Source organism: Lepus europaeus, chromosome 4 (genome assembly GCF_033115175.1).
Source record: "Lepus europaeus isolate LE1 chromosome 4, mLepTim1.pri, whole genome shotgun sequence".
Lineage (NCBI taxonomy): Eukaryota > Metazoa > Chordata > Mammalia > Lagomorpha > Leporidae > Lepus > Lepus europaeus.
Genome location: NC_084830.1, coordinates 12,575,363 through 12,600,171, shown reverse-complemented (window position 1 = coordinate 12,600,171; position 24,809 = coordinate 12,575,363). Strand labels below are relative to the sequence as shown.

General features: G+C 41.0%; 1 protein-coding gene across 3 annotated transcripts in view; it reads right to left on the bottom strand.

The window, feature by feature from the left end:
• Positions 1–24,809, bottom strand: part of ASAP1 (ArfGAP with SH3 domain, ankyrin repeat and PH domain 1) — a 381,790-nt gene that overhangs the window by 78,492 nt on the left and 278,489 nt on the right. For all 3 annotated transcript variants that reach the window (XM_062187980.1, XM_062187981.1, XM_062187982.1), the window contains 6 exons: positions 19,510–19,639; positions 18,199–18,284; positions 17,254–17,329; positions 16,103–16,189; positions 9,420–9,520; positions 239–308 (listed from right to left, as the gene is read on the bottom strand). In XM_062187980.1, the coding sequence (XP_062043964.1) occupies positions 239–308; positions 9,420–9,520; positions 16,103–16,189; positions 17,254–17,329; positions 18,199–18,284; positions 19,510–19,639 (550 nt within the window). The remainder of the gene's footprint in view (positions 1–238; positions 309–9,419; positions 9,521–16,102; positions 16,190–17,253; positions 17,330–18,198; positions 18,285–19,509; positions 19,640–24,809) is intronic.

Below are 24,809 nucleotides of genomic sequence, written 5' to 3'. Positions count from 1 at the left end.
TCAGCCAACCCCTGATTCATTCAGCTTGGGGAGAGTTAAAAAAAAAAGTTTCTGATGGGGCCACAGAATGACGCAGACAATCACAAGACAAAACTCATTGTTTTGGTAAAAGAATATTCTAAACTATCTGACCCAAATCCTTACTTGGGCAAACTTTCACTACTGGATTTCACTCTAGCTACATCTCATCACCAGAAAGAATAACAAATGAATGGAGAAAATTAGCAGACACACTTACTGTAGCATGTGAGATGGTCAGAATTCCATTCTTGACAACACATTTCCTTCTCTGCCACACTTTCCGGATCCTGAGGAGTAAGTCAAACATAACTGGATATAGTATCTGATTTACTCTGGGACAAGCAGTTAGTTACACAGTGTGAGGCATAATAATAACTACAAAAACCCACCCCCAGCCCAAAGCTATATACAACAGAAAATCCTTTTTTTTTTTTTAATACGAAGCAGAAGGTAATTCAGATGAGCATGCATGAACAAGGATGCTCATTACAGCACTCTTCCCTTCTTAAAAATTTTATTTAACAAAAATATTACTTATATATTTGAAAGAGAGATTTTTCCATTCACTGGTCCACTCCCCAAATGCCTGCAATAACCAGAGTTGGGTCCAGCTGATGTCAGGAGCCCGAAATTCCATCCAGGTCTCTATCATGGGTGGCAGAGACCCATGTACTTCAGCCATTATTTGCTCCTCCTAGGATGCACAGTAGTAAGGAGATAGATAGGAAATGGGGGAGCTGGGACTGGAACCAGGCACTCCAACATGGGATGTGGTACCCCGATACTGCTGTACCAAACACCTTCCAATTTATTTTTTTTATTTGAGAACCAGAGAGTGGGAAAGACAGAGAAAGAGACAGACACAAAGAAAGAGAACTCCCATGCACAGGTTCATTCCCCAGGTTTTTGCAATGGCTAGAGCTTGACTGGGGCCAAAATCGGAGTCTGAAACACAATCTAGGTTCTGGTTAGTGATCACTGCTACCTCCCAGGGTCTACATCGGCAGGAAGTCGAGTCAAGTATTGAGCTTGCATACTCCAAACTGGGACACAGACATCTTAACTGCTAGCCTAAATGTTTGCTCCTACAACACGGCTTCTGATAGAGAACATGGGAGACAAAAACCACAGAAACCTAATAGCAGGTCAGTTAGTGAATGAATGAATGAACAGCAGTTACTGAACAGATAAAATTTTCCTCTCTAGAAAGGGGACCCAGATATTAGGGAATGTGCTAGTAAGTGTTAAACACACTTGTATCTGTGAAGCTTTTATAGGAAAGCTGTGTTGATTACTTCTGTAACTAATCTATTTTTTTCCCCAAAGAAACCTTTTATGAGTACTAATTTCTAAGTACAACTTTAGGAATATAGTGATTCTTCCTTCTACCATACCTGCCCTCCCACCGCCAATCACACCCCAACTCTTCCTCCCCATTCCCAGTCCTATTCTTCATTGATTCATTTTCAATTAATTTTATACACAGAAGACCAGTTTTATACTAAGATTAATGATTTCAACAATTTGCACACACACACGCAAAACTATAAAACTGTTTGAGAACAAGTTTTACAGTTAATTCTCTTAATACAACTCCTTGAGGACAAAAGTCCTGCAAGGGAAGTAACTGCAATGACTACTGTCACTAATTCAACAATTAACACTCCTATGTATGGTGTCAGTGATCACTCGAGGCACTTGACATGAACTGTCAAGGCTATGGAAACCATTAGGTTATTCTTTAAAATAAATTAAAATTTAGACAAGGTCATAAGCAAAGTAGAAGTTCTCTTCTCCTTTGATGGACATTTCTTTCCACTGGGTTCTCTCTCACAAAGATCCTTCATGTAGGACTTTTTTTTTTTGCCACAGTGTCTTGGCTTTCCTAACTGGGGTGAGGTGAAACCTTATTGTGGTTTTGATTTGCGTTTCATGAAGGGTAGTGATCCTGAGTATTTTTTCATGTGTCTGTTGGCCATTTGGATTTCGTCTTTTGAAAAATGTCTGTTTAAGTCCTTTGCCCATTTCTTAACTGGGCTGTCCGTTTTGTTGATGTGGAGTTTCTTGATCTCTTTATATATTCTGATTATTAATCCTTTATCGACAGTTGCATAGTTTGCAAATAATTTCTCCCATTCTGTCAATTGCCTCTTCGCTTTCCTGAGTGTTTCTTTTGCTGTACAGAAACTTCTCAATTTGATGTAATCCTATTTGTTAATTTTGTCTTTGACTGCCTATGTCTCTGGGGTCTTTTCCAAGAACTCTTTGTGCCAATATCTTGCAGGGATTCCCCAAAGTTCTCTAATTAATTTGATGACACTAGGTCATAGATTTAGGTCTTCAATCCATTTTGAATGGATTTTTAAATAACATGTAAGGTAGGGGTCCTCTTCATATTTCTGCATTTGGAAATCCAGTTTTCCCAGTACCATTTATTGAAGAGACTGTCCTTGCTCTAGGGACTGGTTTTAGCTCCTTGGTCAAATATAAGTCGGTTGTGGATGCTTGGATTGATTTCTGGTGTTTCTATTCTGTTCCATTGGTCTATTCATTTTTATACCAGTACCAGGCTGTTCTATCCATCTGTTTTGTACCAGAACCCATCTTGAAATCTGGTATTGTAACGCCTCCAGGTTTGTTTTTGTTGTATAAGACTGCTTTAGCTATTCGAGGTCTCCTGTGTTTCTATATGAATTTCAGCATCATTTTTTCTAGATCTGAGACACACTGAATCTATAAATTGCTTTCAGAACAATGGACATTTTGATGATATTGATTCTTCCAATCCATGAACATGGAAGATTTTTCCAGTGCTTTTTAAATCTTTCTTTAATGTATTTCTTTCTTTAATGTTTTGTAATTCTCATCGTAGAGATCTTTGACATCCTTGGTAAATTTATTCCAAGGTATTTGATTTTTTGGTAGCTATTATGATTTTAGAAGTTCCTTCTCAGTCAGGGCATTGTCTGTGTATACAAAGCCTGTTGATTTTTATGTACTGATCTTATATCCTGCTACTCTACCAAACTCTTTTATGAGTTCCATTAGTCTCTCGATGGAGTCTTTTGGATTCCCTACACATAGAATCATTTTATTTGCAAATAGAGATATTTTGATTTCCTCTTTCCCAATTTGTTTCACTTTGATTTCTTTTTCTTGCCTAATGGCTCTGGCTAAAACTTTCAGAACTATACTGAATAGCAATGTTGAGAGGGGCATCTTATCTGGTTCTGGATCTCAGTGGGAATGCTTCCAACTTTTCTCCAATGAATAGGACACTGGCTGTGGGTTTGTCATAAACTACTTTGATTGTGTTCAGCAATGTTCCTTCTATACTCAATTTGCTTAAAGTTTTCATCATGAAATGGTGTTGTATTTTATCAAATGCCTTCTCTGCATCTATTGAGATAATCATATGCTTTGTTAACGTGATATACCATACTGATTGATTCGCGAATGTTGAACCATCCCTACATGCCAGGGATAAATCCCAATTGGTCTGGGTGAATGATCTTTCTGATGTATTGTTGGATTCGATTGGCTAGAATTCTGTTGAGGATTTTTGCATCTATGTTCATCAGGGAAATTGGTCTGTAGTTCTCTTTCTCTGTTGCATCTTTTCTGGGTTTAAGAATTAAGCTGATGCTGGCTTCATGGAAAGAATTTGGGAAGATTGCCCCCCTTTAAATTGTTGTGAATAACTTCATAGGACTTGTAGTTAGTTCCTCTTTAAATGGTAGAATTCAGCAGTGAAGCCATCTGGTCCTGGGCTTTTCTTTGTTGGGAGGGCCTTTATTACTGATTCAATTTCTGTCTTGGTAATGGGTCGGTTTAGGTTTTCTCTGTCTTCATGGCTCAGTTTAGGTAGGTTGTATGTGTTTAGGAATCTATTTCTTCTAGGTTTCCCAGCAATACCCCTTGCTAGGTAATCAGGGATCCCTGATCATGTGGAGATGGCCACAGTGACTGTCCAAATCCCAGCCACACCCTGAGTCCTCCCATGCAGCCTCAGTGTTTCACAGTCCTGGCACACAAGCCTCCCACAGTGACAAGCAACCAGCCCCTTGTCTGTTCTCCCCAACAGACTCAGGAATCTTCACTTGGCTGGATGCTGAGTAGGGACATATTCTGGCACAGCTGTTACATATGTCCAAAATGGTGCCTGCTCTCTGTCAGCTTGTTATAAGATGCCATTGCAAGGTCATTGGGGAGAGAGGAAATGTGTCACCCTTTTGTTTTTTCCCCTCTAGTTTGGCAGGTACACTATCCCCCACAGGCTTCAAGCCACATTCCCTCTAGGCTCTTCCTGGCATGGGCTGCTGCATTCTAGTCTCACCTCATTCTCCCAGTGCTGGTTGGTGCAGAGGGTCTTGGCTGTTGGGTCCTGAGTTGTGCGGGTCCTTGCCCACCATGTAGGTCCAGTGTGTCCCTCCAATTTGTGTAGTGTTTCCTCTGCTACTTTCTCCTTAACTCTTCCCTGAAACTGCACTCTTTCCACTTTTTTAAAACTCTAATCAATTTTTTTAAAGTAAGGGATCTGCTATGCAAGGAAGAAGGGGAGTGAGGCTGCCTCAAGATAAAGAACTTTTAGGGTCCAGGCATCTGGAATGTGTAATCATCATTTCTGGTAACTCACACACCTCTTTTTTAAGGGTCTTCTAGAGCAAAACACGATGCTACCAGCATCACTGAAAAGAGAACTGTTCATGATTCACACGGGGAAGTAAATTATGTCTGAATCAGTAATTGTGACACATGCTTTGAAAAATTTGGTTTGATGATGCCAAAGGATGGAAAAGGCCAGAGAACTATTTTCAACTTGAGCTTTTTGGTGACGCTTTAGGGGAAGGCAGAGATTGCACATGGGGCAGACCCACACATGTGCAGGGAGGCATGGATGTACCTCCCACATACATCAGGTGAACAGAAATGGGCTGAAAGCAGGAATTCCTTGAGAGGAGGCTTCGTAGGCCTTCTGTTGCCACAGAAACAAATGACATCTGAGGAGACCACTGTAACTTCCTAGGATCTGAAAAGAACATAATCTTGTGTTTTTCTTTCCCTTCTTAAATTAGTCCTCTAAGAAAAATGCCACAACAAATTTACACCAACTCTAAAAGCAGATTGTCTTGTCTTCTAGGACACGTAACTACTAGAAGCAGAGTTTGTTCCAAAGCCTGCTCACAGGGAGAAGAAAGTGTCTCACAGAAGTAAACTGAACACACTGTGCTCAAAATGCAGGGGTCCTCTGTAGGTAATTTACAACCACTAACTGACACACTGTCCTCAAACTATAGCTAAATCACAGACTTTCTTCTGCTAGTACAGACCAGAGAAATGTGTGGTTAGAGTTACTTTCTGTCGAAAAGTCATGCCTGCACTTCGTTAATATACCCAGCTCCCTGCAGGTAATCCTGCATCTCATCTTAACTGCACAAAAGCCACTCAGGGGGAAGGAAGTATTCCCTGCATCCACTAAGTCAAAACTAGTGTCATCAATGCCAGCAACTCATTTTAAAATAGCAAACCCAACAACCAAAGGATTCAATCTCAGGCAAATCTGTCCCTATACTCGATATGTTTATTTTATTTTAAAAGTTCTATTGCTTGCAAGTTCTTTCTACACCTATACATTAAGGAAACATAAGATATAAAAATACCTATATTCTCTTGTATAGCAAATGCGGCTAAGGAAAGTAATACAAAAGCATTCATCTTTTAGGGTAATGGAGATCGTTAATGAGGTGCATCCAGATTGCCAGACGAAGAGGAAACAATCTTAAGATATGTCCTCACAGGCAAAGCAGCTTCACAGGGTTTTTGTGAACACTCTGATAACGTTTACTCTTGAGTCACCTGTCTGTACTGAAAGCTTTATGGATGCTTGAGTCTGTGTGGCTCCTGAATGGACATACTGGGACTCTTGCCATCTGATGTCCAGACAGTGCCACACAGATCATTCCAAGTTAGAATCTCAGAATGTCAGAAAAGGAAGTATCCATCAGAAGATACCAACCTCAATACTGGACCATTTGGGCGTTGGTCCCAGAGCCACCACCACTAGCTATGCGATGCTGCGTATGCACACATGATGCTGCTCATGTAGGGGTCCGAGGGAATTCATGTTCTCTATCTAAATCATGAAGATCATAATGCCCACCTTCTGGGACTATTTTGAGAAAATATGTGTAAAGCAATTGCTCCTTTGATTCTCAGTAAATGCCTTAGGGCACAAAGTATTAAAATTATTTTAAAAACTTTTAAATTGGTTTTCAAATTCTACAAGTAACCTTTAAGTAATAAGAAGTATTCCAAAATTAGAGTCAGCAAAACAAAAACAAAAACAAATAAAAACCAAAACCCAAACAAAAAAACCCACATACCAGTAGTCACTATGAACAAATTAATGTCTTCATGTCTAAGCACTTCAACTTTTCCCTCCTTCATAGCAAGCAATCACAAGCAACCCTGGATTATTATTTGTTTTTCCTGCCTGTGAAATTATTAGGAGAGTGGACTGTCTGATGCCAACTTTAAGATGTGACCGTCTTTCATGATCTCCTAATAGACTGCAGGCAAGGTGAGGGTGAGGACCACACTGCATCTACTGTACCTTCCAGCATTGTAGACTGCCCCAGGCACAAGGTTTTTCACCAGTGTGTGTGCATCGAGGGCATGAACAACAGAACAAAAGAATTAAGGAGTGGAGGTGAGCTTCTGGTGTGCATACCCAAGGGGTCATAATAGAACTGTGTTTCCTTTTTCATAGGAAGGGGAGATACTTGACGTGAAGTTAGAAGATCAGGTTCAAGTCTGGGCTTTCATACTTACTGTCTGTATGATCTCAATTATTTCCTCTTTTTGTAAAAGGTCTCCAATGAGAAGAGAGAGAGGCATCCCGCAGTGACAGGTAGAGGGAGGATGGCTCACAAGATGATAATTTCCTTGAACGTATTAGGGTGTGTGAACTAAACACTTAATGGAAAGACTTTTTGATCTCCCTTCAGCATATAAATGTTAATCGCTTCACTTAGGAACAGATCGTAATATTTTCAAGAAAACTGTTGTGGCTTTAGGTGAGAAGTGTTAGGAAAAAAATGGTTCCATACTTCTGCTTCAAAAGACATGTAATAGTACACCACTTCTCACAACAGAACACATTAACTGTCTTTTTGATGGAGGAAGAACAGGTTGTCAAATTTTGAAGAAATGCCTGTATCATTGATGACTGGGAAAAGGACCAACATTGGAAGTGAGTTTATGTATAATTGGTCCCATAGTCTTGGTGGTAGGGGTTTATTTTCTTCTTTTTCTTTTTAAAAATTTTTAATTTATTTTAAAGGCAGAGTTACAAAGAGAGAGAAAGAGAGAAAGAATCAACCAATAGTTCACTCCCCAAATTGACCACAATGGCCAGGCTTGGGCCAGGCCGGAGCCAGGAGCTTCATCTGGATCTCCCATGTAGATGTAGGGGTCCAAGGGATTGCTCATCTTCCACTCCTTTCCCAGGAGCATTAGCAGGAAGCTGGATCAGAAGTGGAGCAGCCAGGACTTGAACTAGCGCCCACACGGGATGCCACATTGCAGGTGGCAGCTTTACATGCTACATACAATGCTGGCCCCATCATCTCTTACTTCTAGCAGGACTTCATTCTCTGTGATAAACCTGGCACTGTGCCAAGTGTTAAGGCGGCTTTTTCTTTATACCCGATATCAGCAGATCCTGTTGGTCCTACCTTCTTTGGTCACCATCTGACCACTTCTTATGACTTCTACTGCTGCTCCAGGGTCTGCACTATCGTATCCCGTCTGGGTTTGGGCAACAGTGTCCTGACACTGCTCCTGCTCTTGTGCCCTACACAACCGTTGTTAGCATGGCAGCCAGGGAGAGCGAATCTTTCAGAACACCTCAGATTATGTCGCTCATCTGCTCAAAATCCTCCAGTGATTCCCAGTCCCACTCAGTGGCTTACAAAGCCCCAATGGCTTGGCTCCCTCTTCCTTCATCTCCTGGGATCTCTTGGCTCACTCCAGCTATGCTGCACTCCTGGCCACTCCCTCTTTCCCAGGTATCTGCAGTTTGTTCCTCTCCTTCCTTCAGTTCTTTGCTCAAACATCATCTCAGCAAGATCTTCCCTGACCACCTCTATGGTAGCAGGAACCACTCTCAGCATCTCTTCTTGCTTTGCTTCATCTTTGTCCATATCTATCTACCATGTTTTTACTTACTGTTATCTGTTTCCCCTCTTAGAATATAAGCTCTCTAAGGGTAAGGACTTTTGTTCAATGTTATATTCCCAGTGCCTAGAAGAACGAGTCCAATATCTATCTACCATGTCTTTTCTTACTGTTATCTGTTTCCCCTTTTAGAATACAAGCTCTCTAAGGGTAAGGACTTTTGTTCAATGTTATATTCCCAGTGCCTAGAAGAATGAGTCCAAGATATATAGTAGGATTCTTGGAAGACACTTGCTGAATGCAAACAGAGTGACAAGCAAAGCAGTCACAGAAACCTACATTAACTTTCAACAAATTAAAACTAAAAAATGTGTACATCTTAGATAAAGGCATCCACAATCAGAAAACAAGGATCTTTCATTTTAAAAAGGATGATAGAAAAGGGGAAAATCAAATTTCTAAGTATACATTTGCTATAAAGCAGAAGTACTCATTCAAGCAACAGAAAGAAGGGCAGGGTGGCAGGGCCAGAGCAAAAAATGGGGCCAGAGGAGACTGGGGAGGAAGGCCAGGCCGAGATGCTAACTACAACAGTAAACCACTGGAGTCCTATAGACAGGCGAATGGCACTTCTGAGAAGACCACATGGAGTACAAGATAGAGGTGGAACTGGAGAAGGAGAAGAGTGAGTGATACAGCGAGACCATTCAGGAGGCTACAACACCATCCAGGAGAGATGACAATGGCTTATCCTAGAGCAGGGTAGTGGAGACACCAAGAAGTCTATTATTTTCAAGTTAAAAGAGGAAAGGCTTTAGTTAGACTGTGATTTAAAAGGAGACAGAGGAGTCCAAGGTGATCCCCAGGTTGAGGTGGGGCATCCTGGTCAGAGAAAACCCTCACTGAATAAAAGCAGAGGGACAGGTGGGTATGAGGTGAGCATTTGCTTGCCTCACATGCTACTCAGAACCTACCTTCCTAAACTGAAGGCTACAGACCAGAGGTGCCATTGAGGGGTCACATAACAATCTTCTACTAAAGACAGCAGCTTAAAACTTAAGAGTTACTAAAACCAGTGTGCTAAAGGTCTGCAGCTAGTGTCCTAGCAAACTCTGGTGTGTGTTTTCCTATTTAGAGGCTGGAAAAGTTCCCAGGTAAGAACACCCAGTAGGTATGCTAATTACACCTGGGGCCCTGGGGGAGAGGAGGCCCATACGAACCCATCACTCTTCTTCAGTAGGTAGCCCTTCTTCTCACTGCCATATTCCTTGTTTCCCTGGAGCTGGTGCATGCTGTAACCTCCTTGCCGGCTCTGGGAATCCTAGGAAAGAGAATGTGTACATTTAACAAACACTGAAGATGATTCTCAAATCCTTGACTTGACTCTGCTACTGAGTCTTTGCCCACTGGTCTGGATGGAAGAGAATTACAGAACTCTGGAGCTGCCAGGTCCTTGTCTTTATCTTAGAGGAAGAAACAGGGCAGGTAATCAGTTGCCAAAGCCACAAGTCCCAGGTTCAAGTCAGGGCTGGGGCCTGGGGTGTAGGTCCCTTATTGCTATAGCGTTCAGAACCTAGCTCTACTGTGAACTGAAATCAAACAAACTCAATGTGCTGTGTACCATCAAATGACTCACGCCAGTTTACACAGCAGCAGCAGAAGCAAATGCAAGGAGGACTGGTAAAACTGAAGTGGACCACAGAACAGAACCACACAACCTGGACATGCTCTTCCCGTGGGCTGTACCTCTCCTCCTTTTTCTGCTGGTTACCACCAGTCAAAGGGGTGACTCCTGAGAGAGGTGCTAACAATTACTATACAGCCCTTGTCTCTTCTTGTTTTTAACTAACTAGTGCTCTGCAAAATATAGCTATAACCATATTTTGCATTGAAAAAGATGATTCTAGTCAGTGTCAAGTGTATGATGTAGTGACGAAGGTGACAAGGGCAAGATCAACAGCAGAGACACACACAAGCTTGGCTTCATGTCAGCATTCCACTGGCCACTTAACCACCAAAGACTGCACAACTTGAAACAGCAATACATTATGAAAATGTAATAAATAACAATGCTGAGCTGCAAAAGGAGAACATGAGTGTTCAGACATATATGTAAGATAATATATTCTCACAAAAAAATAGTGACTTACTCTCCTAGACTTCGATCAGGAAGGGCAAAAGCAACAGAGAAAAAAGGCAGACATGTGAAAATAAGAGTTAATTTCATTGAAAATCTTACCACACATAATTTAAGCAGTTTATATTATACACATAGAAAACATCATTGTAAACAACATTAAAACTAGGCAACACATACCTTTAAAACTGTCATACTGGGTGATGGGACAATAAAATATCAGATTTTACTTCAAGTAATGTTGAGTGGACTCAGAAACACAGCAAAGTGGAAGAGCAAAGAAGTACACATTTCACCAGGACAAAATGGTTGGCAAACCTCATGCATGAGTGTGCAAGGAGTCAACACCTCACTAAAACCCAAAGTTAGTTACTCAGAAAATCTAATAAGAGCTGCAAATTATAGGAGTCTTTTTTTTTTTCTTAAATAATGAGCACTTGTCATTACTGATGACATGTTGTGTATGGCATATCCTGAAAGCCAAAGGGCTTCTGTCTGGCATTTAGAATCCTTTTGGACTGAATAGTGTGTACTCAGAGATGCAAACAATTGAAAGAAAAATCTATAGGACAGCGTACCTTTGTAAGACTATTCTAGGCATGAGAAGTTTTGTGTTCAAATACAAGTCCTGAACACCTCCTAAAAGCCAAGTATTAAGCAACCTGAAGAGGACACAAGTCCTGGTGTGAGATGGATGTTCACACTCTGACTGTATCACTGCCCTGTTATCTGGTGGAAGTGAACGAGATCAAGACAAGCTGACTCACATGAAAGACGCTATAAACCTAAGTATTTCCTTAAGTGGAGTCATCCCTCTGTCTTCAACAGCCAAGATTCCCTCCAACTTAACCATCTGATTGGACAATTTAAATCACTGGGATAGGGGTGGAACCGAGACTGGGATCTAGAAATCTGTTGCAAAATTCCCCTGAATGTTTACTTTTAATCAGGGCCCATAGCCCTAAACTCCACGTAATGTGGCCATGCTTCCTGGATGTAGACAGGACTGAGGGACTGTCCTAAATACCAGGTAGAGGAAGCACAGCCTCTAGTGACAGACCCCAGCAACAACAGTGGGAATGTAGAGGGGTGTGCTCCTAACTCTAACAAAGAAGAAAACAAGATCGAAGATTAGCTCAGTGTGGGGGGGCTGAGTGGTGGGACAAAACAAGAGGCAGGGATAAGATATCCACAGGTTTCTGCTTTAATCAAATGAAATTATAGGAAGACTGTTCAACTACAGATTTAGTCAGGTATCTAGTCAGGAGGTTACAGCATGCACTGGCTCCAGGAACATGGCAGTAAGAAGAAGGGCTATCTATGAAAAGTGATGGGTCCTATGGGCTTCCTCTCCCCGCAGGGCCCCAGGGTCTAATCTACCTCCTGCATATATTAGAAACAAAATCTAAATCCCCTTGGATATCAACTCTTACCAAAGTAAACCCCCCCTTCCTCAGATCCTTTGTCAGAACCTAAACTTTTCTGCCTGCATAATTCTCAGGTCTGTGTGACGTTTTAAACCTACGCTTCTCTAGCTCTGATGTATTTGCTAAGCTCGAAAAGTCTGTGATTTATGAAAGCTACTGTTGGGTAAAGTTACCATTAAGTCATTCCTTACATATATTTATTACTAAATTCTCAGTTACAGACTGAATGGGTTCATTTTAACATCAGATAAATACGCTTTTAAAGGTGAACAAAGTCATTATGTCTAGGCTTTGGACCTCATTAGACTGAGCAGGAAGTAAGTAGGATGTTTCAAAATGTTGCTAAATTAACAATCAATAAACCTAAATTAACAATTAACGAGTTTCATGTTTAACAAAGTCACACCAATTACTGTTTGTGTGCCTTGCTCAGCAGGGCACTCTAGGGCAATGAGAAGTGGATCTTTTCTGATAAAGTAGGTATTGGAGAATTACTAAAGTAATAATAACAATAATAATTAATATACACACATAAAACCAAAGAAATTAATTGGTCCAAATTCTCTGGAAGCATAATCATGTACTTAAGAAAGAGAAATATAAGTGAAAAACTCATTTGCACAAAAATATAACAATAAACAATAAACTTAAAATAAAACCTTGGGGAAATTACATGATGTGGGACAGGAAATATAAACTACAGAATGAAACTAAGCTATTATTTTTTAGTTCAATTTCCTTTGCTTTATTAGCAGTACAGACAAATCACCTTTTTATCTGAACTATATTAACATATAAAATGTGTCATTAAGGAATAAAACCTCAAATCTTTTTAAACTGCAAGCAATTATACATTGACTGAGTCAATGTGGCTAAAAATGTTTCCAGCATCCAATTTAAAACTAAATTTCTACTATGGAACTTTTAAATTTCTTGGGTGACAGAATCTACTTTGTTTCAATTTACTAAATACATACTGAGTAGTTTTAGGGCACCAGATAAACGGGCCAGAGTCTGTGAAGAAGAGAGCGAAGCAACACACAGCATCCGTGAGACCTGTGACCCATGCTGTGCGGGGCCCTTCAGAGTGCTAATCAGGGACTTAAATGGAAAGCTGGACTTTTTGCATTGATTCAGTGTATCCTAAATGAGATGGATGGGTGGCACTATTAAAAATAAAATAGTTTCAATCCTAAAAATAGGCAGCAGATACTTCTTTTGGAAAGTTAGGCTAGAGAAAAAGAGAAAGATAATTTCATAAAATAACTTCCAGAAGACAAGAAAAACTGAATTGGACTTCACTAAGAAAAATGAGACTTCCAAAGATCTGCGTATCCTACAGGTTGAGTATCCCTAATCTGAAAATTCAAAATCCAAAATGCTCCAGAATCCACACCTTTTCGAGAGTAAATACTCAAAAAGTACAGATTTTGGATTTTCTGGTTAGGGACACACACTTGTTAATATCTATGCAAATATTTCAAAACTCAGAACTCCAAAACCTGCAACACTTCTGATATGAAGCACTTTGAATAAGGAATACTCAATCTGTATTAAAACTAAAATGCTTGGAACTTCTTTTAACGAAACCAGGTTAAAATCGGTGTGTGTGTGTGTGTGTATGGGGTAAGTGATCTATTGTGTTTTAATCTCTAGGCAATCTTTATTTGAAAGGCAGAGTATTGGAGACAGAGGGAGAGTAACAGGGAGAGAGAGGGGTAGAAGGAGAGAGAGGAGGAAAGAGAGAGAGAGCCCATGTCCCATCTGTTGGTTCACTCCCCAAAGCCAGGAACTCCATCAATGTCTCCATCGTGGGTAGTGTAGACCCAAGAACTTGAGCCACCCTACGCTGCCTTCCCAAATGCACCCAACAGGAAGCTGGATTGGAAGTGGAGCAGCCGGAACTTGAACGGTGCTCCGATATGAGACGCTGGCACTGCAAGCAGCAGGTTAATCTGCTGCATCACAACTCTGTCCCCTCCTCAGCAATCTTTTAGATAGCTCAAATCAGCAGTGCTATGATGACAGCTCCCTGATGGGCAGTCTCTACATTTACTCCATGTTATTATAAATCATTCCTTTCTGAACACAGTTTGCAATGAGGTGATGAACAGCTTGAGAAAGGGACAAACATGCTGTGAAAGAGAGATTTACCTGTAAAACAGTCCGGGCATGATGCTAACAAAAATTCAGCATTTATTAATTTGAAGTGGAATTAAAAGAAATCAAATCATGTGCATGTCATTGTGTACATACTCTTTTGGCTTACATATTTTGTTCTTTAGCTAGCAAAAAACTTCAGTCTCTATGCAAAACAAGGGGACTGTCATGTTTCTTGGCCCACCCCTTCCCCCCTTTTCTTTTCAAGGAAATGTACACATATAGGAAGGAGGTAATACTATGTGACAAATCAAAGAGGAGAGGTTAAGTGCACAGCAGTCACAATTTTTCTCCCTAACAGAATTCTACTGCTTATGCCCCCTCCCACTTGGGTCTTTTTATTGCTCTTCCACTAAGCAATCATTCAGGGAGGAGACTGCTTCTCCTAGGGTGTGTATGTCAGCAATAAGCACCTTCAAAATAAGCACTTTCAAAGAGTCAAGCACGTGTGTTTCAGTATGAAGTCTATTGGGGTTCCGATGCGCACGAGCTGTTCAAAAGCACAGCTGGAGACCTTCAACTGCAGCTGCAGGCTCTGCCTGAGACTCTGGATGACACGGATGAAGATGTTGCCTGCATGCACACAGGTGTCCCTGGCCACTTGCCTACTCCAGATGAGTTAGCAGGTTCCCAGGGTTAGGAACTGAGGCTACTTCAAAAAATTCATGGAAGGTTATGTTCACATTAGTGCAAAAAATTTTTGAGATACATGCATATTTTTTTTTTTTCAGAATACACATCTTCAAGGGCCCTTGTCTAGGATTCTCTCAGTTCATCAAAACCAAGTGAGTGTACAAAAAACTGGATTCAGAGAAGCAGAAGAAGAGGGTGATATTCACTCAGTAAAGAAAATCTTCAGGGTGCTTTAAATAGCTAGTGTCACAGGCGCAGGGTGCCCAGTGTTCTAGGGGGTTACTTTTTCTTTGTTTTAGAACCATGAACCTCTTTCAGAAAATGTGGAGATTTTAAAAACAGTGGCTCTGTCATGTAAGCAATAGTGTTTACTATTTAAACATTTAAAAATTTTATTTAATTTTACTCATTTGGAGGACAGAAGACGACAGCAAGCATGGGAGCTCTCTTCTATCTGCTGGTTTGCTTCCCAAAAGTCCACAAAGACCAGGACTGGGCTGCGCTGAAATTAGGAGCTGGGAACTCAATGCGGGTCTCCCACATGGGTGGCAGAGACCCAACAACTTGACCAATCAACCTGCTGCCTCCAAAGGTGCACATTGGGAAGAAGCTGCAACTGGGAGCTGGGCCTTGACTCGAACTCAGGTGCTTAAATATGCGATGCAGAGGCATCCCGGGTGGCATCTTAACTGCTATGCTAAACGCCTGCTCCTGGTACTCACAATTAACATCATACACTTTTTAGTGGTCCACGATCAGGTCTGAGCTTCCACCTCAGAAATCACATTTCTTACTCTTTCATGTACTCTGCCCTAAACTGTGACCCTTGAACTGCCAAGCAGTTTTCTATCTCAGAACCTTCTAGGTTTGTTCCCTGTGGCTTCATGTTGTCTCCCAGTGCATCTCTAATAGCATGGATACTAGGAAGGCACAACTGATTGCGCTTGTTAGGGACGGTTCATTCTGCTGGATAATGACCTCCCTGATGGCAGGCACTAAAGCTGAAGACCTAGAATGGTGTTTGCATACAGCAGTTACTAACTCAATGTTTGAACAAATTATTTATAATTAAAACTCTGTACCACATTCATCCAACATCTGTTATACATTATAGAGTAGGGGCCATCTCACCTTCTGTCTTCCTAATTGAGGGACAAAGCTCTTGCAGGATTTAAAATATTTCCTTGGCAAAATGAGACTTGCCCCTTTCGGCTGCCAAAAAGAGAAAGTCTAAAGAGGGGAATCCAGGGGCGCGTCCCTGCTACACATCAGCAGCCCAAGAGGATACACTCCTGAAGCTCACATCTTCAAAGCCAGGATCAGAAATCTGGAGCCACGAGAAAGCAGACAGGGGCCGTCTTTTTTAAAAGGAGAGAAAGGGAGCTAAAATAATTTCTATGCTGTGCGTCACGGGAGAGACACACTTGCACGTGTTACCAGCCTCCACAACTGCCCTGGTGGGAAGCTATCAGTGTGCCTACTTTGCAGACAGGGACTCAGTCTCACGTGTGCTGTTAGCCCTGATCAGAGTGTACAGACCACCTACCTCTTTCTGATCAAGTTGAAGAGATGATTTTATTAAGTCTCGGAGTGCAGTTAACTGTTTCTTTTCTTCATCCTGCGTCTGTTTTATCTGTGAACGACAGACTCAGGTCTATTACTTTATGCTCCTTTATGCTCTTGTGAAGAGCTTGATTTACCCAAATATACCATTCACTGAACTACTCAATTATATATTCGATTTTCTCATTGAAGTTCTTCACACTGTCTCATTTTTTATTAGAAGCAGTTTCCTATTTTATGAAAATACCAGTGATTTTTGAAATTAGTGAACAATGAGACATGCTTTCTTGTTAAATTACACATCTAGGCAAGATCACTAGCTCTGAAGCAGTTTGTTAGGCAACATTAAGAAATGGCATTGAGGCCATGCTTCTGGTTTTTCCAAGAGTGCGGCTGGTAATACCAGAATGTGATTAAATGGGTCAGAAGAGAATTTTAAGAATTCAGGAATCCAGTGGGGTCATTGCAAATATAAAATTTCTATAGCACCACATGAGGACAAAGGATTGTGCTACTTTTAAAAATTACTTGGAACTTAAATGTAGGTTAAGTAGTAATAGCAAATCTTTTTGTCATTTCAAAGCCTTCTTTGAAGAACCTGATGTACTCATAATAAAATTCTTCTACTATTATTCATTCCAAAACCAAAACGAGCAACAAACTTTTCCATTTCTACATATGCATTTGGTTTTTTCCTCAAAAGGTTTCCTTTCAATTTTCTACTATAAAAATAAAACCTAGATATTAGAAAAAGCATAAAAAAGCATTAAAAAAGCAAAAACCCATAAACCTGCTTACTTAGAGAGAGTCACTTAATTTTTATTTTTCCATGCTCAAACTCTCTTATTGACCAACCACTGACATGTGACACTACTGAACCTCAATGGAGAGCCAGCCAGGATGGAAGCTTATCTATTCCCTTCCACGGCTGCTCTCATGCCCTGAGAAGGTACTCTGAAACGTGTGGGCACTGATGAGTTCAACTAAAGGCTTGTCTGCTCTGGGTTCTGACACATTACTAAACACTTCCTGCTTTATTAATCTAACACAGATTTCAAATGGAAAGATATTTACCCATGAAAGAGGGTTAAGATGTATGTATTTTGTAAAAAATACAAACAAAAAAAAACTTACATTATATAAGTCAGCAGCCAATTTTTCAGTGTACTGTTTCAGTTTATCAGCTATTTTCAAGCCATCCTGGAAGAAACTACAATAGAAAATGTTGGAGATTTATAAGCAATATAAAAAAGAAACTAAAATTATTTACAAAATTTGCAGCTACCCATTTATGTACTTACTGTCTACACATTTATTTTCACAAGACAGTTATAAAATTCATTTTAGTATTTATAACAATATTTGACACCTGGTAGAAGATACCACACAGACACTATCAATTAGTTTTAGTCCTAACACGGTGATTTCTTAATGTATATGCTCATCTGTATGCAGAACAATTCCTCCTGCTTGGACCATATTTTAATTCAAAATGGAGAGAAAGCCTTGGTAAGCAGTGGGATATCATGAAGTCAAACTGGACACTACAAGGAGTTAGGGGCCTGAACTGAAGATAATGCAAGAGAAAGTCAGACTTCATTCAGCTTCCCAAAGATTCATGTGTTTCAACAAACATATACTTGAAACACAGGATTTCAGAGCAGTGGCACTGATGGAAAACGTTAGCCTGCCATTTGTATAAAAAGGTTGCATTATTTCACCTGATTAGTGACCCCAGCATCCCATATGGGTGCCGGTTTGAGTCCCCACTAGAGGGCTCCACTTCTGATCTAGCTCCCTGATAATGTGCCTGAGAAAGCAGTGGAAGATGGCCCAAGTGCTTGGGCCCCAGCGCCCTTGTGGGACACCTGGAAGAAGCTCCTGGCTTCAGCCTGACCCAGCCCCAGCCATTTGGGGAGTGAACCAACAGATGGACAATGTCTTTCTCTGTTTCTCCCCTCTTTCTCTGTAATACTGCATTTCAAAATCTTGAAAAAAAAAAAGAAGAAGAAAAAAGAAAAGCAATGACATGAAGGGGATCTTACTTGGGTAAAAATAATGAAGCAACTTTCTACTTACTTGCATTGTGCATGATAATATTTGATAAGATTCTGTAGCAGATCCACACCCTTTTTGGTCTTGATTTCATTAACTTTAATTAGATACTGTAGAAATAAAATAGAACTTTATGTTGTTAATTCCAGACAAGGTTCTTTAGTTCTGGGTTTAGTTGGCAGACCAACACTTGTGAATATGCACACATTAATGAGCCCCAGTGGCCTTGCGACAATGGGAGCTTAGTATAGGGAACCAGGTTCCCTTTTGGCAAGTGTATAAAACAAATTGGTTAAATGTTAGCATTTTTGTAAATTCTGATGATTAGTTTATCATACAAGCAGAAGTAACAGGCAGCCAAAACATTCTAGAAAAATTGATTATTTCCCTCTGATGCAGTGGATCTCAAGCTTATGGGTCATATGGTCAAAATCTGAAACATGGATTTTCTTTTGCAGTTAGAGGTAAAGTAGCATTGTCTTTGTGGAATACGCTCTGAGACACCAGAACTGACAGCAAGAAGGTGAATCAGAAAGAATTTTTTTGTTCATCTTCAACAATGAAAGAATAAAAATGCAAACAACCTATTATTAATTTATGCAGTTAACTAAACACTATTGGTTTTGATTTTTCACTGCTGGCTAAAATTTTCTGCTCATTGTTTTATTGAGAGAAAGTATTCTTGAGCAGTTGGGCTCAAGAACCAGAGGCTTTTGAAGAAGAAAAAGAAAGAAAATATAGAGGAGAAAAACTTTAAACTATGAACCATCTCCCCTTTAATTGTTTCTGTAAACTAAGGTGACTCTACTAGTCCACAGCAGAGCTGGCAGGAGTTGCTCCCTAGGACAGAATGCCAGCATCCTACACAAGTTCAGCTTGAGAAACCCTGCGCTCAGTTTAAAGCAGCATGCTTTTCACTGCAAGTTTTCAGGAAGTCAGACTTCCTTAATGACTACTTAAGATTTCATTCAACTGGACATATGGTTAAAAAAAAAAAAAAAAAAAAAAACATGCTCTAAACTCGTACCAATGACAATATTCACCAGTGTTACCCCTCATCAAATCTTTATTTCCCCCATGATCACTCACAAGCAACGTCAAAGTTCTCACCAAAGAATCCTGTTTTGGCTTAAAGAGCCCCATAGGACCAAGGCTCAAATTATGAGACAACAGTGCCATGGTGGGTCCCAAAAGGCTTGGAGAAAAATGGAGATTAGAATCCTTAAGAAACGGTCCCCTCCTCTAATCAAACACAGCCTGCCTGTGCACATAAAGACTGCTGACTAGGAGATTTCCGTCACTGAAACCCTAGGCCAGGACGCAGTCTGTTCTTACTTCGCACATCTGCAGCTGAAACAGACGCCGTTCCTTCTCCATTTCCTCTGCGATCTCGGCTCCTGTTATCTCCGTGCGGATCATGCCGTGCTGCTTTGCGTGCTCCCTTTTCTCCTTCTCAATTTTTGTACTGTAATGAAGCAGATGTCATCATTAAAAAAATGCATTCATGTACAACACCAAGAGACTCTGGATGATAACAGCGTGTCAATGTATGTTCATCAAATGCACTCTGGTGGGGATCTCTGAAAGCAGGGGAGGCTGTGTATGTGTTGAGGCAGAGGGCACATGCAAACTCTCTGCCTTCTGTTCAAAAAGAAAATCTATTGAAAGCAAACCACACTCAAGACTTTATTGAAAACCACCTATTATTTCTCAATTACAAATGTTAAGAATATTTAAATTGATAGAATCAATCAGAATCAAACATCTCAATTCAAAGAAAACACTTGCATAGGATGGATTTTTATCTAGGAAACTTCTTATTTATAACTCTGATCTTCCACATGATAAATTCATGTAATGTAATGTAAATTCTTACATTTTAGTTGGCATGAAGAAATTTTGTTAGTCTATCTTTTCTTGGGTAAAGCATTTTCTGGTGAAAAAGCATCAGAAAATTGAAGACTGAGACTTTTCTTGAGTACAGATAGAGACTTGGAATTATTTCAAGACCAAGCATCTAAGATTTTTTTGTGGGTATGCACAGAAATTAAATCAAAGGTAATTTCCAATAGTTTCTAAATGGGCTATTCCCATATGTCAATAACACATTTTAATTATTCAACCACATAGCACTGGATTGTATAAAATAAGGACAGGGAGAAACCCCAATGTATAATTTGCAGTCCTATGAAAACATTCTTGAGTGAGGGGAGGGAAGAGGAGAATTGGTCATTCACAACAAGAAATGTGCATATTAACCCTACAGTACCATGGCCAGCGCCGTGGCTCACTGGGCTAATCCTGCGCTTGCGGCACCAGCACCCTGGGTTCTAGTCCTGGTTGGGGCATCGGTTCTAGTCCTGGTTCCTCCTCTTCCAGTCCAGCTCTCTGCTGTGGCCTGGGAAGGCAGTGGAGGATGGCCCAAGTGCTTGGGCCCTGCACCCGCATGGGAGACTTGGAGGAAGTACCCAGCTCCTGGCTTTGGATTGGCGTAGCGCCAGCCGTAGCGGCCATTAGGGGAGTAAACCAACGGAAGGCAGACCTTTCTGTCTCTCACTGTCTATAACTCTCTCTCTCACCATCTAACTCTGTCTGGCAAAAAACAAAAACAAAACAAAAAAAAAACACAACCAAACAAAAAAAACCCTACAGTACCCTAGGCTAGTCTTTGACTACAGCAAATGATATACTGGCAATACCAAGAATTATGGTCTAAACAAGGAGGGGTGAGGGCTGAGGGCGGGGGGAACTATGGTTATTTTCTTAGAATTCTATCTGTGAAGCCGGCACCGTGGCTCAACAGGCTAATCCTCCGCCTTGCGGGGCCGGCACACCGGGTTCTAGTCCCGGTCGGGGCACCGATCCTGTCCCGGTTGCCCCTCTTCCAGGCAAGCTCTCTGCTGTGGCCAGGGAGTGCAGTGGAGGATGGCCCAAGTCCTTGGGCTCTGCACCCCATGGGAGACCAGGAGAAGCACCTGGCTCCTGCCATCGGAACAGCGTGGTGCGCCGGCCACAGCGCGCTACCGCGGCGGCCATTAGAGGGTGAACCAATGGCAAAGGAAGACCTTTCTCTCTGTCTCTCTCTCTCTCACTGTCCACTCTGCCTGTCAAAAATTAAAAAAAAAAAATTCTATCTGTGAAATACATGATAATAAAAATTTTTTAAAACCATGGAAATGGACTTCTAATTTCAGAAACAGCCTCTAATTTCCTGTTCTGAATGCAAAGCCTAGGTGATTTAAGTTTCTTCTTTAAGTTGTGGTGGTGGTGGTGGTGGTGGTGGTGGTGGTGGTGTGGGGAATTAAAGCCCAAAGAAAGCCAATATCCTTGTCCATATGCAAACACAGTGGAAAATCAACCCATCAGGGGCTGGTGCTGTGGTACAGCAGGTTAATGCCCTGGCCTGAAGCGCTGGCATCCCATATGGCTGCTGGTTCAAGTCCTGGCTGCTCCTCTTCCAATCCAGCTTTCTGCTATGGCCTGGGATAGCAGTGGAAAATGGCCCAAGTCCTTGGGCCCCTGCACCTACGTGGGAGACCCAGAAGAAGCTCCTGGCTTCGGATCAGTGCAGCTCTGGCCATTGCGGCCATCTGGGGAGTAAACCAGTGGATGGAAGATCTCTCTGTCTCTATCTCTCTCTGTAACTCTGTCTTTCAAATACATAAATAAATCTTTAAAAAAAAAAAAAGAAAACTAACCCATCACTGAGGGAAAATCCACTCCCACCTGATTGGGATTTACTCTAATATCCCAATACTACACCTAAGCAATTCTTTAGTCATGTTACCTTAGCAGTCAGTGGCTTGAGAAAAAATGTGAGGGGGTCAGGCCCTAATGAGTAATGACAGTCTCTGGTTTACCAGTGTGACCTGATCACCACTGGTCTACTTCTTCCAGGGATCCCACTAAAATGATAGTAAAGGCATAAAAGGGTATTATCTCCAAAAGACAAGAAGAATTGAAGATATAACGGGAAGAGCAGGAGTGAAGAGAGAAGAGGCTTAATGGAGAAGCATGCACCTTGCACTAGAGGGCTGTGTGCCTCCCTCACTTGCAAAGTTTCAGAACATCACCATGGGCACAATCTCTAGAAAGGAAGCCGAAGACAGACTTTTAGAATATCCCTACCGAATAAGACAACTGTCTCAGCATTCTAGAACTTAAACCCCCTTAGAAAGAGGAGTCACTGTTTTTTGGGCATCTCCTGCAGATATGTTTGAGCCTTCCATCTGTCTTGCAGTGCCTTGCTCTGAAACATGAAAAGGACAGTCAAAGATTCTAAGATAATTGAGAAGAGCCTCTAAAATGACAGGGAGTGGGCACAATACCCAAGGGGGAGGGAAGGGATGAACAAGGAAGCAGGTAAATTTTATAAAATGTCAAATCCTCAGCTGAAATATTGCATTGATGAAACAAAAGAAACAATAAAAGGAAATTATCAAAAGGTAGCCTGATTGAGAAAATGTTTTTGAAGATTTGAAATATGATAGCAAAAATAAAAATGTCTGAAAGAGTAAGGGGAAAAACAGCGAACAAATAACTTAAAATATATTAAGGCAGAACAGAAATGAGAAGAAAATGCCAACAGTCCAGGAAGTCCAGAAGAGGAGTTTTAGAAAGAAACATACGAACAAAAGCAGCAGGAGGAATTACAATAAATATTTCCAGAATTAAAGAACTAAAGATGGCAAATACAAAACCAGCAAAAAGAACTCCAAGTACTATGTACATAAAGACTCTTTGTAAAACCTTTACAAAGAGATGACCTTAGTACATCCGGTCTGCAAAAAACAAAACAGTAACAAGCAAAGCACCACATGTCATATAAAAATAAATGAGAATGAGAACGGCATCATGTTTTTAAAAATTAGCAACCCTAGAAATCAAAAAATGAGGGAACAATGCCTTCAATAGTTTGAGAGAACAAGAGTTATCAACCAAACTCTCATTCTGTGTGATAGTAGAATAAAGACATTTTTGGACACTTAAAGTCTGTGATTTTTACCCCTGTAGAGCAGTTCATTGGAAACTCCTGGAGGCAGTAGGCCAGCAAAACAGGAGACTACACCAGGAAAGAGGAAGTAGGTTTAAACCTTGCAAGTCAAAGTGCCATCCCAGGGTGACAGCTATATTGCTATTATAAGGAGCTTTGGCAAACCATATCTCCAGGACAGAAAAAGAACTGAAAGATAATTTAATGATAACACACACACACACACACACATAAAATCAGTGTAATAAATTTTGTAATTTGTTTCTAGAATAGAAATACTGGAAAGTGTCTGACATCTGTTGGAGCAGATGATAAAAACTCACAAAAGATGTGTTTAGCACTGAAGCAATGAGGTAATTATGTCATTAAGAAAAAGCATGCCATTGAACTATCAGAAAAGAAAATCATATTCAAATATTCATAACTAAAAATTCAGCCCAAAATTGATCTGACCAAAAATCGCTGCATTTACCAAATTGGATGAAAGGGGGTGGAAAAGTAATGCAGTGGTAGTGCAAGGGAGTTTGGTCTTTGTCTGTCTTAGCAATACAGCACAGATGAGGAAGAAATGATAGCAGAGTATTGAGGGGTCTTCGATCTTAGACGAACCAGAGAAAAGAGTTGTAAAAGGAGAGTGACTCGCAGAAGTGGGTGCGGTGGGCAGAATGCTACTGTGTTTTCACAAGAAGCACACTTGTAGCCAGCCTACTTCAGTGTTTCTCCCCTTCACCATGCGTGAAGAGCCTGGCTCATGGGTACAGCATGAGTTCACTGAGTGCAGATGCTGCAGGGTAACACAGATGGGCACCTGACCCATTCTAGAAGAGTTTAATTCTGTGATAAAGTTCTACAGTGTCAGGGCCAATGGAATATATCTCAATACAAGTACCACTGGATGTTTTCCTTTATGCTACATGTATTATTTTGACCAAATAAAATTTGATTATTAAAAAACCCAGTAGGGCCAGCGCCGCAGCTCGGTAGGCTAATCCTCCGCCTTGCGGCGCCAGCACACCGGGTTCTAGTCCCGGTCGGGGCACCGATCCTGTCCTGGTTGCCCCTCTTCCAGGCCAGCTCTCTGCTGTGGCCAGGGAGTGCAGTGGATGATGGCCCAAGTTCTTGTGCCCTGCACCCCATGAGAGACCAGGATAAGCACCTGGCTCCTGCCATCGGAACAGCATGGTGTGCCGGCCGCAGCGGCCATTGGAGGGTGAAGCAACGGCAAAAAGGAAGACCTTTCTCTCTGTCTCCCTCTACTGTCCACTCTGCCTGTCAAAAAAAAAAAAAAAAAAAAAAAAAAAAAACAAAACCAGTAGAAACTATTTATTACATGACTCTTCTGTGCTGCACTATGACAGCTGCTCTCCAATACCTTACCTGGTCTTCACAAAAACTTTAAGAAAGGTTAATTTTTATATTATTTTACAAGTAGGGATCATCTAAGTTAAGTATCTTGGCTTAAGGTCCCAAAAGTTGTAATGATGCCTAAGTCTGTAATCTTAACCATTATACTTCAATACCTTCCAAGTTCTAAATGGAAATCCACAGAAAAAATTTAAGCTTTTTGCCTATCAGTCATTTTGTTTTCTGTAATTTATAATCAAATGAGTCCTAAAACATCAGCTGGTTTTCCCTGCCCCTC